The sequence below is a fragment of the Thunnus maccoyii genome, chromosome 16 (genome assembly GCF_910596095.1).
Source record: "Thunnus maccoyii chromosome 16, fThuMac1.1, whole genome shotgun sequence".
NCBI lineage: Eukaryota > Metazoa > Chordata > Actinopteri > Scombriformes > Scombridae > Thunnus > Thunnus maccoyii.
Window position 1 is genome coordinate 23770076 of NC_056548.1, and position 16758 is coordinate 23786833.

The 16758-nt window shown below is 39.5% G+C and overlaps 1 protein-coding gene across 3 annotated transcripts in view; it reads left to right on the forward strand.

Annotated features, from left to right (window-relative positions):
- Positions 1–16758, forward strand: part of LOC121880689 (CAP-Gly domain-containing linker protein 4-like) — a 38487-nt gene that overhangs the window by 11243 nt on the left and 10486 nt on the right. For 2 of the 3 annotated variants that reach the window (XM_042388131.1, XM_042388132.1), the window contains exons 7-11: positions 2707–2955; positions 8977–9112; positions 9392–9523; positions 14819–15013; positions 15158–15292. In XM_042388131.1, the coding sequence (XP_042244065.1) occupies positions 2707–2955; positions 8977–9112; positions 9392–9523; positions 14819–15013; positions 15158–15292 (847 nt within the window). Of the gene's footprint in view, positions 1–2706; positions 2956–8976; positions 9113–9391; positions 9524–13353; positions 13450–14818; positions 15014–15157; positions 15293–16758 lie in introns of all 3 variants that reach the window. The other variant, XM_042388133.1, reaches the window with a different exon arrangement.

Genomic DNA, 16758 nt, shown 5'->3' on the forward strand with positions numbered 1-16758 from the left:
GACATATTTTGAATAGCTGCTCATCTGTCTGCTTTGTGTCTCGCCGTTGCAGTCATTTGAAGCTTTGGTTGAGAGGTTTGCTGAACAGCCCTGATCAACCTTGAATTGTAGAATAAACAGCAGATTCCCAGTAGATGGTAATGTGGCATCAAGACTGTATGATCTGTCGAGCCTTTACGTTCTGTTGAAAGTTTTTATCCATACTAGCAGTTGTATGTCTCAATGTTCCTTCATTATTATTATTATTTACAATAAACCAAGTTTTTTTTTAGATTCATTAAAGCTGTTTATGAAAACAAATGGTGCCTGGTCTTTGCATGCACACATTTTCCCACTGGAGGTCACCAAAGCACTGTGCACAATAATCCAAGAATTCCCTCGCTCAAAGATGAGTGCAGAGGCTCTTTATTTCTTAGTGTGTGAATGCAAAGCTCAGACAACATGTGACCGCTGGTTGATGTGCACATTAATAACCTTTTTTTTTTTTTTTTTAACCCTTTATTTGGGGACTTACTTGGCTAGAAACATGAATGTTTGTTCCTTATATTGCCAAACAAAAGTGAAAACACCATTGGGAGGAGATTATTTTCTGTCTGTTTTATTATTTAAGATTTACTGAGTTTTTGCTGCTGCCAATTAGCCCTAGAGATATGCTGCATCAAGTTCTGATATTGCTCTTCTTTTTTCTTTGTTTTTCACAGTAATCCTCTGCATGGCTTTAGAGGGCCAATTATGTTAACTATGACCAAACCCATTTTTGATGAGGCCTAGACCACTCATATGGGTGTCTCAAAGTCATAATATTGAGTGTATATAGATTTGATTATCACTCATGAGAGTAGATGGCAAAAAGAAAATCATAAATCATAAAGTTAAGAAACATTAACTTTAGCTTCCTTGAAATATGTAAAACTAGTCCGTTAGAAAAAAATAGATTTAATGTTAAGTGCATGGTGTTGTATCTTCATCTGCCACCACATACCATTGGTACATGTATTGGGGCATGTACTTACAGTGCATTGTTTTGTTTTGTATTTGTGATGTATTAAATTGTGTCACTTGCATTTGAAAAAATGCTGGCAGTGGAGTATAAGGCTTGCTACCAGAGCCAAGTTGATATTTCTCCTCTCTGGCCCTGTAGAGATTTATCACAACAAACCTTGGTTTTGAGCAGTGGGAAGTTTTACAAGGATGGAAAAATAAAAAATGTTGCTGGCCTTTCATGCATCCCTTACCACATATCTTATGGCTTAATTGCTATGGCAACTCAACATACTTTCCATTAGTAGCAAGTTGCTCTGGCAGATTGCTAACTTGATGGTTCCACTTTCAGATTTTAAGTGAGCCGCTGCCACAAGTCTGTCTGGTATCTGTTGGATTTTTGGTAGGTAGAGTGAAGTCATCCCAATCGCATTTGGCTGGCAGCTACAGCTCCCATTAACATACTGCTCATGGGAGCTGTAGTTGTTGAAAAACCCACAAGATGTTATAACTCAGTTTTTTATTTTGATTTAACTTATTAAGTTTAGTTCGATCAGCCATCAATTTTGGTAGCAGTGTCAACAAAAACTGAGCAATATGATATTGACAAAGACTGTTCAGTCAGGGCCTGCAGATTTACATCTCGCAAAATCATGGTCAGTCCTTTGTGTTAAGGGATAGCTTTTGATTATTTTAAGTTTCTTAATACAATACTCACCTGTTTGCTGACAGTTATTGGCATGTGGCAAATGCCATAAGAGTATTTTACTAGAATAGACTTGGAAAAAATCAAAAGCTTCCTTTTCAACGACTGTTACAGACACAGAGTATGGCTGCTACACATTTGGCAAAATTATTTGCCAAATGTCTGTTGCTGAGTGCGTCTGAGAGCTTGGCATTATGTTGCCTTGAGGCCCTTAAATGAGACCCACTGAAGTGTCCAAAAGAGTGCATTTAAAATTAACATTGAGCAGAACAATTTTTTTTTCTTGAACCAGTCCTCTAAAATACTGTACTGAATACTACTGACAGGCAGCACACAAAGGCAGAAATTCACACCAGCACAAACACATTCATTCCAGTCACTGTTGCACATTAAGTGGCGTGTACATTAGCTCAGTGTTACATGTGAACAACAGGCCCTGGCGGTGAAAGGCAAGCTCCTTTTTGATGTTCATCAAAGACCACTTGTATTGTCGCTGGATAGGATGGCGAACATGAGTGTGCCCCAATTACTCACACTAGTGGCGAATGAGCTCCCCTCGTCTGTCACGCCTCCGCAGCCGTCTCCTCCTACCTCCACCGACTCTTGGGCTCGCTGACTCCGTCTCGACTCTCACTGACTGTAGATTCTTTGAGCCACTTCTCTAAACCTCCATGTTGTGTGCCTGCTGATCAGCTGCTTTGAAACACACCGCCGGTGGATTTTGTTCTGACACCAGAGATAAGATTAAAGATTCTGTTAAGCCCAGCATCGTTGTTACTGAAAAGATAACGCTGAACTTCTTGGTAATTGAAGCAAAAATCAAAGTTTTGCTTTTGGATGTCCTAGCAGTCTGTCATCAGTATGGCTGATACACAACTAGATGTTTATCTGTATTGATTTATATTTATACTGACTTCACTTGGCTTGCTGGCAAATGAAACATTTCTTTGGTGGATGAAATTTACTCTATCGGTTTTTATAATCATTCTTCTGTGCCTTTTCCCTGTCTCCTCTTACAGAATGAAAAAGGGCAGTGCCCAGCAGACGTGGTGCCTGACCCCCTCGACATGCCCTTGGAGATGGCAGATGCAGCCCTCATGGCCAAAGAGCTCCGGACTTTGCTGAGAGAGGCTTTGCCCCGGCCCAGCTCCCCCCTGCCCCTTACATTGCAAGCCCAGTCCCCTCCTGCTCTCTCCGATAAGGCCAGGATACAGCTGGCCACCATGGGAGTCCGACTAGGTGACCGCGTGGTGATAGCTGGACAGAAGGTGTGTGGTAGGTCACTATCTAAGGGCAAGAACAATTATAAGCATCTTTATTGATCCTTCAATTATGCCAATTAAGTTGTGCCAAGATTCTTCTGGAAAAAAACATGTTTTTCACCATCCATATCTCAAAGTGGTACAATAGATGGAGGTTTCTCAACCCCCTAATTACACTTGATGATTAGCTGAATTCAAATGAGGATGAAATACACTGTTTCCTAGCAGCAGTTAGTGAGTGCTGCATTAAAGCTGCAGTCACTAATGCGGCTTTACTTTCAATGTAAAACAAGGATATGTAACTGTCTTTGGCTCAGTTGGTGCATTCAACTCATCTCCAACACAAATGGGTCAGGCCTTCATTACTACAGACAAAACAAACTACATGTCTCCCATTTTTTTTCTCCTACCTTTTCTTGTATTGTAAACCACACTCAGTCACTAATGAAACAATTAGCTGATGCACCAGTAATTGCATTTTGATAGCTTGAATGCTTCCCTCGTAATTGAATCATTTCAGTATAATTGGATTTTTTGTATTTTCCATTAATTTGATTTTGTTTATGACAATTTTACAGTTAAACTATTTTCAAAATGATTGTGCTGTACCTCTGAAGCTGCTCTGCTCCCATTAAATTACAAACAGCACAAACAACTGGCACTGTACCTGCATGTTTTTCCAGCCCAGTCCCCTCTGTACAGTAGTGAGATCAGCAAGCATGAGTCACCACTGTATTAACAAAGACATGATCCCTCACCAGCTTCCCATCCTACAAACACAGTCAATTGTTACTCAGTTACTCAGTGGAGTTTTATTTGCTTATGAGCATAAAATGGTTGGAGTTGAAATCTCTGTCATGTCCTTCTTCAGAATTGGACAAAGTGCACCCATCTTTTTTCCATGGGATTATTGATTGAATCAATGTATTGTACAAACTAATACAGGTTCATAAAGTAAAAGTGCACAGCATGAAGGAAAACAGTAAGTTATGAAAGGGATTGTTACCCCATCAACCTCATCTACTTGCAGGCACATCACAGCAGTGCCATGCAGCTGTGCAGTGGTTTATCCTAAACAAAGACAAAAGCTTTGGTTGATTTCTTTTTTTCCCTACAATTATTTTAGCCCTCAACCAAGAAAACATAGTTTCCAGTTGCTAAGCAACACCCTTTTGACATCCTTCCAGCATTCAGGGTTATGTCTGACAGTTCACTCTGGCATATCATCAACATATATCTGAAAATGTTCAAGTTAATCCAACTCCAGTTGTGATACCGCGAAATGTCTGGTAATAATGTCAGAAGTTTAAAACTGCTCATGGTCTTCCTCTCATCCTCTTCTGTTAGACATATCTGTTCATCAAATCTCACACAATTAATTGCTGTGCACAGCTGGCAGTGTGAACTAAGCTATGAAGTGAAAATGTGTTATATAAAAAAGGATAAATCAAGTGTAAACAAAGTGACTTGCTCAAGCAGTCACATTCTAGCACTTGTAATTATTAGCATTTACGGAAAGCATCTTGACCGTTACAGTATATGTTTTAAAATGTCCTTTATAGCTTGCAGTTTACTCTTTTTGGCTGCATGATGTACTGTAGCTGGTCTATGTGTTGGTGTGTGCCTAGTCACAATGTTGCTTTTGCAGTTTTTGCTGTTGATAGGTTGTTTTTTTTTTAAAGATTTTTCAGTACATTAAACCAGCCCTTATCTGTGAATTTAGGGAAAGAAATTCCCTCATGTAATGCAAAGAAATACTTTTACTAAGGCTGCTTGACCTAACCACCTAACTTCAGTGTGGTGGTGTAAGCAATATGTAATCCTTATGACATGAAACATGCTTGAAACAAGCTGTGGAGATTTGGCCCCATAGGTCAAATAAAATTCAGTTTTCTAACTATGATCCTTGCGCAGTTCAAGCTTGACATATTGCTACACAGTGACCCTGCTGAAAAAAATCTATGAAAACCTCAGAAATCCAGGCTTTCTATGTTGTGCTATACTTTCTGTTCTGTGAGTTAAATATTTTGCAACACCAACTTTTTTCCAATCACTGATGCGTTTAGTCAGCAGGCTGAAAGCATGGACCCAGTCCACACTTAATGTGTCTGGTGATCCAACAAAAAGCAAGTGAAAGAGACATCCACTGTGTGAAAATCACCAGATTTCTCTGTGGCAGTCATGGCACAGTTACGAACACATCAGATGGTCAGTTGAGAAATGCATCACATTCTTTTTTCATCACTTGCAGCTGACTTTGCATTCAACTTTTGTCATTCCAAAACGCTACCAAGACCTCTAAATCCTAACATGATCAATGTTAGCAAAAACCTGCCACTTTACAGGGCAAATGAACTCCAATCTACAATGTGGCTTTTGTATTGATGTAATATGGCATTAGTCTTTACAGTTGCATCACTCCTATTAAGCACCAACTCTTATTTCCTTAAAAGCAGTGATGATACCTACAGTCATCATCTTTTTTTTCATCATGACTGATTTGCCGTTTATTTTTGTTTGAAGAACAAATGGAGAAAGGTGTTTTCAAGACTAGCAGAAAAGTCAGAGAAAAATGTAAGACTCTGTTTTGTACTTTTGGCACCAGCAGAGGTTGTCGTACACTCGTTTATCCACTGAATCTTTCTGTGCCTGTGCTATAAATGTGTAGCTTGATACAGTAGCATGATAACTACCAGAGTAATTAAAAATACATTAAAATTTTGGTAATAAAGTCTAAAGGATATTCAGTTGAGTGTCCTTACATTTAATATCATACTGTGAATTGGGCAAGTGATGGGAGACTCCCTATTATACAGCAATCACTAACCATCCGTGTGTAAAACATGAGCTGTATCCTGGCCTTATCGAAGTCTGAAGTTCAACTTTTCAATCATGTGTTCAGCAATCTCTCGCAGTCATTTGGTACGACTGCTACCTAGTGCAACAGTTAATTGAGGTTGCCTTTATTTTAATATCACCCAGTGCTAACACTCTGGAAAAGTCAGCTTGATCAGCCTCTGAAAGTCCTAACAGCCATTTTACAGTGACATATCTAGCATTTCACAAGTAATCTCAGTTGTCATTTCATGAGTGTGCTCTTATTCCCACAAGCTCACCAAAAAACAAATTTGGTAGTAACTGCAGAGTGGCACGGTAGTAGAGTGTTTTGATTTTTCTGACCCCTGTGGCATGAAAAAAGATTTGCAATCATTCTAAAACAACTCAGTTTTTATGACAGAGATCTTGATTAATGACTCCTATTAGATCAAAGTGCCTTTTTCTATTCTCAGGGCTGAGGAGTTTATTCAATTTGAATGGGGCTTTAAAATTGTACAATTTTATCAAATTTGAGGTCATAAGAGATGAAATAGCGAAATAGTTGATGTTAGCCCCCATTTTATGCTTTTAAGGAAGCGTGAATTGTGAAAGAACTTGAGCAACTAATCAGGGATACTTATCTGAATTTGCTCCACCTGTCTATCAAGGTAAACACTGGCTGTAAGGCATTTCAGATTCATCATGCTAGTGCTGTACAAGTAGCTTGCAGACAAATCAAAGGCAGTCTGTGGGTAGATGGTGAACTGTTCACACAAATTTTGGTAATGCATAGTGGTAGAGGTGGTCTGTTGCTTGCCATTAGTTTTGCATTAGCTTAACCTCCGAGACTTGTACAGCACTTTACTACACATATTGTGAAGGAAGTGCTTGATGGTGGAAATAGTTGAGGATAAATTGAGAGCAGCGAGCAGAAAAGCAACAAAAACCTTCAAACCCATCATGCTTTTCATATTCCAAGCAAGTTTAAAATAATTGTGCAGCAGAAAACATTTGCCAATTTGAGTTGGAAGGATGAAGAAGTTCAGTGCTCTTAAAAACACATGTTTCATATCTGTCGACCATCATATTGTCCATCCTGACCAGCTTCTCTATGCAAGAGCCCTGTCTCTGTAACTCAAATCCATGATGTTGTGTATGACAGTCTGGTATTCCTTCACTCTCCACTAGCTTTGTATAGACTAGATAACTGACTTGCAAGTTTTCATAAGCTAAACATGGATCTTGATGAATGCTTGACCGAGAAAACTCATCTTGGATATACAGTATCAGCTTCTGGTCAAACAAAGATCTTGCTGTATTGCCGACTGAACTAAACCCACCGGCCACCATTACTCATCCCAATCCTTTCTATATAAGAAGGTACGTTGGTTCCTACACAGTCAATAATCTAGGTATTAGGTTTGACCCTCTGCTGACTTTTGATGACCATATAAGACATCTATGCAAAACCTCTCTCTGCCATCTCAAAAAACATCTCTAAACTCCACCCCTCTCAAATCCATCAATGGACATGCGCCTCCCTCCCTACCTGCAACTGATCTTACCATAAACCTCCACCCACACTCTTAGATCTGCCAGCAGCTTGCTGCTCCAGGCCCCTAGCACCAAGCTCCACTCCATAGAGACGGAGTGCTACGTGTCATACCCTGAAAAGCACACCCACCAGAGGAGAAAACAATCAGCACCATAATATACGACCAAGGGCTGAAACGCTAACAAAATGCCTGTAGCTAGCTAAAAACTTTAGATTTCAACATGTTTAAGGATTATTTTAGCACCCTATGTCTACCAGAGAGGAAAAGGTAGTTTAGCATATGCTGAAACCTGTTACATTGTAAATGCTAAGATGCAATACATGAATGCAAGGGCTGATATCACGTCTACAATAGAGATAGCACAACTGTATAGCAAACTGCACTACATAACAGGCTGGCATCACACTTTTCACAGCTGATATGGCGACTACAGTTTTTAAACGCAGGCAGGGAAATTACACGTACACACATGCAGTCATTTTCTATTCATTTTCCCATTCCCATTCATTTTACAGATAGCATTTCAGCTGAATACAGGTTAGCTATTTTGTGATTTAAACTTCAATTTCAATTAAACAGCTGTTCTGTTTTTACTTTCAACCTGTGTGTTCTCTGTGACTAGCAGCGTGTCCAGGTAAATGTGTCATTTTTACGGCGGTTTTTGAGCTGCAGGCTGTCCATGCAGCTCAGATCAGGTCTGTCTCTTTCACTGCACAGCACACAGCCCTGTATTCACTTTTGTCCTCTTAAAGGCTTAGTTTTTTGGTTCGGCAGCTTATAAAAACTTAGTTCTGGGTTCTTTACCCTTTTGGTAGTGCTTGCCACCACACAGCAGCTTTTAGACATTTTTCTGTTGTTTGCTAGCAGACAAAAGTGACAAGGAGGCATCTCTATGGGGGATGGAGCCTTCTGCTCTGCTGCACCACGCTTGAGGAACAGCCTTCATAACCATCTGAATGCAACACAGACTCTAGTCACTTTTAAAAAAGGTCTAAAAACCTTTCTATTCAGGAAGGCTTAACTTTTATTGCTATTATTACTATTTTCTTTGTTGTGTGTTCTATGCCATTAATACTGTAGCACTTGGAGTTTCACTATGAATGAAAGGTGCGGTACAAATGAAATGTATTATAAATACTATTGTTATGGTGCCTATGTTGTATCTGTATAACATTTTCCTCCATAAAATCCCCTACACACTGTGTCTGTGTGTCCTTGCTCTAGGACCATCCCAGCTGCACATGCACGCACATGTATCTGCAAACAGAGACATGTACACGATGAGAAAATAGTAATTCTAGCTCAGTTGGACATTTGCTCTGAAAGAATGAACCACTAATAGAGTTTTGTGTCACACTGAGAACAAAATCGCAGCGTGCCAAGTTGTAGAGATTGGTTAATCAAAACTCTTATCTTTCCTGCGCTTTCTGGCACTGTCTCATTCTTTGATCTTTTTTTCTCTTTTGTTGTTATTTGTCTATTCTGTTGCTTTCGTGAACATATCAAAATGTTGAGTTTGTGATGGGGGGCCTGCTCTTGACATACTTTTGAATGAAGATGGAATGACTTCACACGCTGTTAGTGCATCGGGTCAGTGCTTTTGCTGCATCATTGTTTTGACTTTCAGTGGTACTTACTAAGTGTGTGTTTGCAGGTAGGAACCTTGCGATTCTGCGGCAGCACTGAGTTCTCTGGGGGCCTCTGGGCTGGAGTGGAGCTTGACAAACCAGAGGGGAAGAATGATGGCTCAGTAGCAGGGGTTCAGTATTTCACCTGTCGAATCAAACATGGTAGGTCATGCTGCAGCCCAGAAGCACTTAGAGTTCAAACACTGGCTCATTCACATGCATAGCCAATCACTTCTACCATTATTGACTTTATAGGACTTAATTAGTCCAATCACATTCTTCAGTGCTATTGTATCTAACCCAAATGTGAGTAAATTTAATGGGTTCAAATGACCATATTTGCCTTTTGCTGTTTCACTGTTTGTCTTATTACCCTGTATATCTAATATCACCATTATCATTGGATACTTGTATTGTTAAATTTATTCTTTCTCTTTACAGGAATCTTTGCTCCTCTCTCCAAGATAAGCAAGCCTTTGGAAAGACATAAAACCAGTAGCACAAAGACGTCTACACCCATACGCCCACCTCGTCGCATCGACCTGTCCCGCATCACTTCCAAGATTAACACAGGTAGAGAACAAGTTACACACAGGTCATCCCACCTCAGAACATTTCTGCTTAATAAAAACATGCCTTTGATGCGTTTGGTTTACAGTCAAGATGTTGAGAAAAAAAAAAAGATACATCCAGCACGTCACACAAGAATTGTAAGAGCAGTTTGTAGAAAGAGCTATGACTGGATGGACACTGCTCCATCTGGCTCAATTCTCATGGTTCAAGCTGTGCTCAGGTCAGCATGAGTGTCACCTCACAAGTTTTTGGATCCAAGAATTTGGAATAATATGTTTGCCTGAGGAGTTCTGGCTGAATGTGTTGTAAATTAAAAAAAAAAAAATCCTGAAAATAATTTATTCATAACATAAACTACAAAGACAGTCAAACTGAAAAGCTCATATGGCCCTGAGGGCAAGGAAATGTGTGAACTTTGTGAGCACAGGTGAAAAAAATGTCGCAGGGCTAACGTTTCCTCGTATCTGAGGTAATCTCATGTACAGTCCCCTGGAGGAGATCACGGATATATTATTATGAACCATACATCATATAAAAAAACAGAATAACCGCAACAACCTCATACAAACAAACATTTGGGACTAACAGCATTAGACCGATAAATGACCCCCCCCCAGTATTCCCTGTTGAAGAAGTAACTCTTGAAGTGCTTTAGGTACCAGCAGCAATAGAAACATTCCTATTACTCTGGGGATGATGTGCTGAAAATGACAGAAAAAATGTTGTTAATAGCCCCTCATTCTCCAATAATTGGATTACAACTGTGTCTACCTCCTGTGTGATATGGTGGTGCTCAACTCCCCCTCTGCTGTAATGTTTTTATCATGTACAGTAGAATATAGTATAAGTAAGCAAAGTAACATTCACCACAAATGCTTTATGCATTGTCAGTAGAATATGCCTTTTGGATTGATTTGTCATTTATTTTCATAACTTTGCACAGTTTGAAGTATGAAGGAGAGAAAGTAATGAAGGTACACATTTGTGGGGGAGTCTCAAAAATTGCAATCCAGTCGTCTAAATATCTCTTAATGTAATTTGTACTCTGTGATTGCTAAAAGTAAATGTGTTTTTGGTGCCCAGTTGATGGCGAGAAAAGGTCAACCTTGATTGTGAAATCAGATCAGTGCAGGTTAGGAACACAAACCGCTGGATTATTTCACCGAGCCATAAAAGAGAGATGTCTGTGACTGAGCATATTGACTAATAATTTAGCTGAGGGGCATACAGTGACAACAACAATATTCAGTTATATGTGTAGAAACTTCGACCATGCATTTGTAGTCTGCATATAATTTTTGTGTGTCTCTTTACAGTGATGAAACATTGCATTATCTTTATCTTTAAAAGTTTAAATCTTTAATGTGTGTAGCAATGGTCATTTTCAATATTTTTGATCTTGCAAATAAATTAATAAAAAAATATCAAGTTTAGTAAAGGGAAATAAGGTTGATGATGAAATGTTTTTTTTGGTTGCAGTAGTGGTGTGGACACACAGTCATTCTATCACAAGAAATTGTTCCCATACTTGTAGTTTTCATGCTGACACATTGGGCCGCTAGCTTACTATAGAGGGACTGAGTCACTCCAGTGTCCAGATGAGGCCATCAGCTGAGTCACAACTCCAGCTGATGGCCTCTTTTGTGCCAAAAAGAGGCTTTCTCACCGTTTACAGCCCGTCTGAGCCATGTCACTGGATGGCAGGATGTATTGCATCTGGGCTTTCATATTAATCTTCCTCGAATGCTTTGAAAAGTGGATTCTGAACCAGTGCCAAAGGACAATGCATAAATTAGACTGCTGACAAGACCTTACTCTCATAGTCCTTGGATGCCCACATCCTCAATTTGTGACTAATGTGGGCTCATAATATAGTCCAGTCACCACAGAACAGTGTAGAAACCTTTGTTGGGTTTTGTGGTTCTTGCACCCCCTAGGGTTTACAGCTTTATTGTGGTGGTGTAATATTCAAAGGTTTTGAAGGCCGTTTATCTGGATGTGACTGGAATAGTGGACCTCAGAGTGGCCTATGGAATTCTGTGATTGATAGTCCAATTAAGCAAGGTTTAATAACTAGGGCATAGACAGGCTGAATAGCCTGGCAGCTATTCATCACAAGGTGTGTGTATGTGTGGCATCCAATGCATGTGAGGGTGTTTGTGTCAGCACCTCCATACAACCCAGGAACCAGGCTAATTTATGACCAAACACTTTTCAGGGCCTTTGTCAGCCATTTTCAGTCCAAACTCTCTGCGCCACCTGTGTTTTTAGCGTCCCATCGGATGGGCAGTGCAGACAGCTCGCTCGTGTGTATCAGTAGATTGGATGGGTCATTGTGAAACTGTCTCGTCTCGCTAACCAGGAGAGACAGACACAGCAGAATGCCAGGCTGGCCCCTATTAGAGTGTGTCAACTGTAGCTCAGGCCTCAAAGGGTGGTGGGAACACAGACAACGCTCACAAAGCACCACTGCTTGATTCATAAAGCCTCAGTCTGTTCTGCAGTCTGTCACTTGAAGTGAACGTCAGTATGTGGAAGGGATAGATAGAGCCAGGAGGTCCCTGTGAGCTAAAGGTCAAGTGACAAGAAATGTTTGGTATTCTGAGTAGGAATGTAGTCTCCTCTTTGGAGTTCAAAGGAAAGACACAACTCTGCCTCTGAGGGGACCGTTTCCCAGCTTCCTCTAAATGTGAAGTGAAATGGCAATCGATAAATACCAGACTGATTTTAGATTTTTGAAATGCTTTTTGTAAAGCACAATATATAGTTTAAACTTGAAGTAATGTGAGAGTTTGTGGCAAATTTATATATGAATCGAATCCTCATTGGAAATTATATTTTTTCCTTACATCTGTTGAAATACATGGATGTTGATTTTATCGCCCATTGAAGAACATTCAGTGAGATTTATGGTAGATTCATTCAAATCAACAAAGATATAAAAAGTTCACTCAAAGTTGTTACGTTCTAGTGCTATAAAACTAGTGAAAGAACATAATTATGTTTACTTCTGCAAAAAATGTTATTTCTTGTGTGCTATTTGAGTCGTTACCAAGATTCTTTTTGAAGATTTTTTTTGTTCTTTTGTACTCATTGTCATTGGGTTTTTGTGTTGGTGTACCTGCTTGTCTCAGCATATTTAAGTGTTTTTATTGTGTGTTGGAGTAAAAGACAATCTTAGCTCAATCAAGAAAGATTTCCTTTCAGTAATTCTTGTTTCATTGCTACTCAACAATGTCATATTGTCCTCTATTTTCATTTCTTTATTGTCCTGTTCTGTATTTTTTTTGTTTTCAGAGTAGCTTTTTTTGTCTCTGGCTTTAACTTTGACACTCTTGGAGTGTTACACTATGTGTCTTCTTATTTTCCTCGTTTGTAATTCTCTTTATTTGTCCAAACTTTATAAACTCTCTTCCTGTAAATTGTATTTTGATTAGGTTTCTGGCTTTGGATAGCTACTTAACATGTAAACCACTCTATCTACATTCATAATTTCCACTGAGATTATACATCCAACGTAGGTGCATTTTGATAATCAGATAATCTCAACAGGCAAAGTTCTTCCAACAGATACAGCATGACAACTATAGAAATGATAAATTTCCCAGTTCTGCTAATTTCAGCTGTCAAACTTAAGAATATAAATACAAATTTCTTATTTCAATTGTCAAAGTGACTTTCAAATTGTACAAACATCATTTAACTGTGATGAACACTGCGATTGAAGACATTCATGTAATCCTCTAATCTGACTAAGATGATATTGATCTCTGTGTTGAAAAGTAGTCACTGTGTCTTTTTTGTCCGTGTGTGTGTGTGTGGGTGGGAAGGTTTATCTCCATCTGTCAAAAAAACCCCTGATAATCAAAAAAGTCCACCTGGTCCCAACCAGGGCACAGAGGGAGGCGCCTCAGTGACAAAGACAGGTACTGCAGTTAGAGCTGAGTGGGCTTTGATACACTGGATATCAGAGAATGGGAGTGTATTTAGTATAATCTCTCTTTGTTTAAAACAAAAAAAATATTTGAATGTAGGTCCTACACACTGCACTATACATTTCTCTGATAATCAGTGCACCTTAATACTTGAACCCAAAATCTTAATCCATCTGTGGGTAGATCAACAGGAACAGTGACAACTTTTCTAAAATGAAACGGATGCTCTGATAAAGTGTATCATGTCTTAGTTCTGGATTTGCAGTTGAAGCTTAATTTGCATGGTGATAAAGCAGATCTGATTGGGTATTACGAAAGGGAAAGTGAATATTCAGCAAAATATAAAATCAAAATTTTTCTTCAACCTGAAAGTACAATATGCTTGCACTTCTAATTGTTGTGCATCAAACCAAAACCACACCAGTCCAGTAATCAATTAAGGCGATGAGGGATTGATTAGCTCAAAGAGAAATGACAGAATCAGCAGCTTCAACCGTTATTTCTGCACGTTGCCGTCTACTCTTAAGGCCCCATTAGTGAAGGCTTACTATTGAAAACAACATTTGGCAAAGGGTGAGAATTTTTTTGCCCATCACTGTCTGGGTTCCAATTTGTTTGTACTTGAATCTTTCCTTCGTCTTAAAGCACTTTGGCACAGATTTAATTAATTAGCCTCTAAGAGTTGGGCACTTAATGAACTCATGGCCTGTGTAGGTCTGTGAAAGTTGAAAGCTTAATGAGGTCCTGTGTCCAAATGGCTTTTTAAGAGTGAAATTGGGCATCCCCCCTCCTCCATCTTATTCCCTCATGTTGGGTGGGTACCACCATGTTGGCCCTTAGTTGGACCTCAGTAATAGGAGAAGCAACTGTGAAAGATTGAGCTCACTTGATTTGTGCTGCTTTAGAATGATGTGACACAGATGCTTGGATTTCTGAAAAAGTACAGCGGTAATAGTCTGGATCTGAGTGCCACAGGCACTGTCACATTCTGAAGAACAAAACAGAAAAATGAATAATAGGCTGAGCTTCATTATTCCAGTTGAATTACAAGAGTTGCTTATATAGGCCTAGATGGATGGATGGTGGGTTCAGTATTAAGAAAGGAGGCACACAATTTGTGCCGTGTGATTTTTAGACAGCAGAGTGGATAAGTGCATAACAAAGGTCCCAGTGGAGCCTAGTTGCAACCCTTTATGCGCCTTTTTAGAATGATGTGTAGTATATAGCTGGCAAAGTGGCTGTCTTCACGTAAATAGATTGTGGTGTGTGTTTTCTGTCACTTGGTTTGTGGGGCTCTTGATTTAAATGAGCTGTTCCTGCGTCTCCGGCCATTCATTCCTCTGTGTCATTGTCATCACAGGTGTCCTCTCCCGCTCTCTCTCCTCTTCGTCCTCTTCGCTGGACTCTCGGCATGGACCAGGTGCTCGACCTCGTCCACTGCCAAGGCAACGTCTTCCTGCCAGACAGCGACGGGAACGTGTTTCTCTGAGTCCCAGGACGACACCCTCTCCAGCCCTCCGCTCTTCTCCTTGTACCACCTCACTCACTCCTGGAGGTGTATATTATCTTAACGCCGACTAAATGAAGATTAAGACTATCATTTCAGGGTTTTTCTAATGATTATACAGATCTAATGGAATCAAATTGAAGACGACAATTCTCACAGTAGTGAAATAGTCTTTGATCATCTCTCTCCCAGGTCCTCGAAGCCGAACCCCCTCAGCTAGTAGCTCTGTGTGTGAGGGCCCCGAGGTGCGCCTGGGGGAGAGGGTGCTGGTTGTAGGCCAGAGAACTGGTGTAGTCCAATTCTGTGGAAAGACCAGCTTTGCTCCAGGTCAGTTTTTATAATGTTAAAACACTCAAAATGTATATCATACATGATACACTTTGATATCTCACTCCTTATTCGGTGGATTTTTTGCCGCGTTGCCTTTCATCTGTATAGTCTGAATTGTACTACAATCACATGTTGGAATCACAAAGATGTTATTCAGCCTAATTTCTCTACAAACACTCATGGACATTGTAAATTGAATTATTTGCAATGTGAATGATACATGGATGTGCACAGAAAATGCTTTTTGAAGTCTGATTTGCAAGGAACTCCATACAATTGTGTGCAGTCTAATGTCAACGTTATTGTGTCTTTTTATAGCTGTTTGATCAACTGGATTGTTCAGAAGTATGATTAAAACTCCCACAGTTAAACAAATGAAATACTTATTTCATAGTCAACAAATACTGATACTGAGTCAATAGACTACCTACTCAATGTTACGACATTTATGAATAATTTGGCATAGCTGCACATGGTATTTGAATCTGTTCAGTCTGATTCACTAGCATACTGCAGTAAATGTTAGACTGTTACTGTTCAATAAAGAACATGTTGGACACCAAGAGTACCAAAGTGTACTCTCTGGATATTGTTGAACAGCATCAGTTTTCGACAAGTGGCACCTTGTCACCTTGAGGCTTTTTAAAAGCCTCTTTTAAAGCCTTCAAAAGCTATTTGAAATATTCATTATTCCATTAATAAATCATATCTGTACTTTGCTGTTTTCATGTCTGACATAAAGGATTATAATTACTGCATTTCTTTAATGTTTCCTTAAATGTATCCTGGTATTTTTTTTATTGGGCTTAGTTTTAAATTTTTACAAATGCTGAATGAGTTCTTTCCAAAGAGATGACATCATGAGGAACGATCAGGATCAAAGATCGGTCTCTACATGTAGAACTTTACTCTGGTTGCCTCCACTAGATACACAGGAAACTTCAGAGTTCATTCTCTATTCTTTTTTTTTTTAGCAAGAAATTCAAAAGTTTGCAAATAGTATTATTATAAAATGTCTGTGCAGTGTTATTGTTCAGTCAATCACATGTGGAGTAGTGATGGAAGCGCTATTAAGCTCTTTCAACTTGCATGAGCTGCATTGTATACTCAGCCACCAGTCATGGAAATGGCAAAGCTTGTGTTGGACAGAAGATACTCGGAAACACAAGATATGAGAAAGCAGCTGCTGAGCAAAATCCACTGAAACCCAGGCAGAAAACGGCTCACAGTATTCATTAATATTTAGGCAGTAGTTCTGCCCAGGCATCAGTCATGTATGAATAAGTACTAACACATCTCACACCACTGAGGATCATGTTTGAAGGGATTTCAGTCTTAAGTTTCCTTTGATACTCTTAAATCAGTGATAGGAATGTTCTGTTTTCTCAGCCTCGGTGCATTGAGGACTGCGTCTCTATGTGTAAAGTAGCTCTTCTTCTTGCTGAACACATCACAGTAAACTG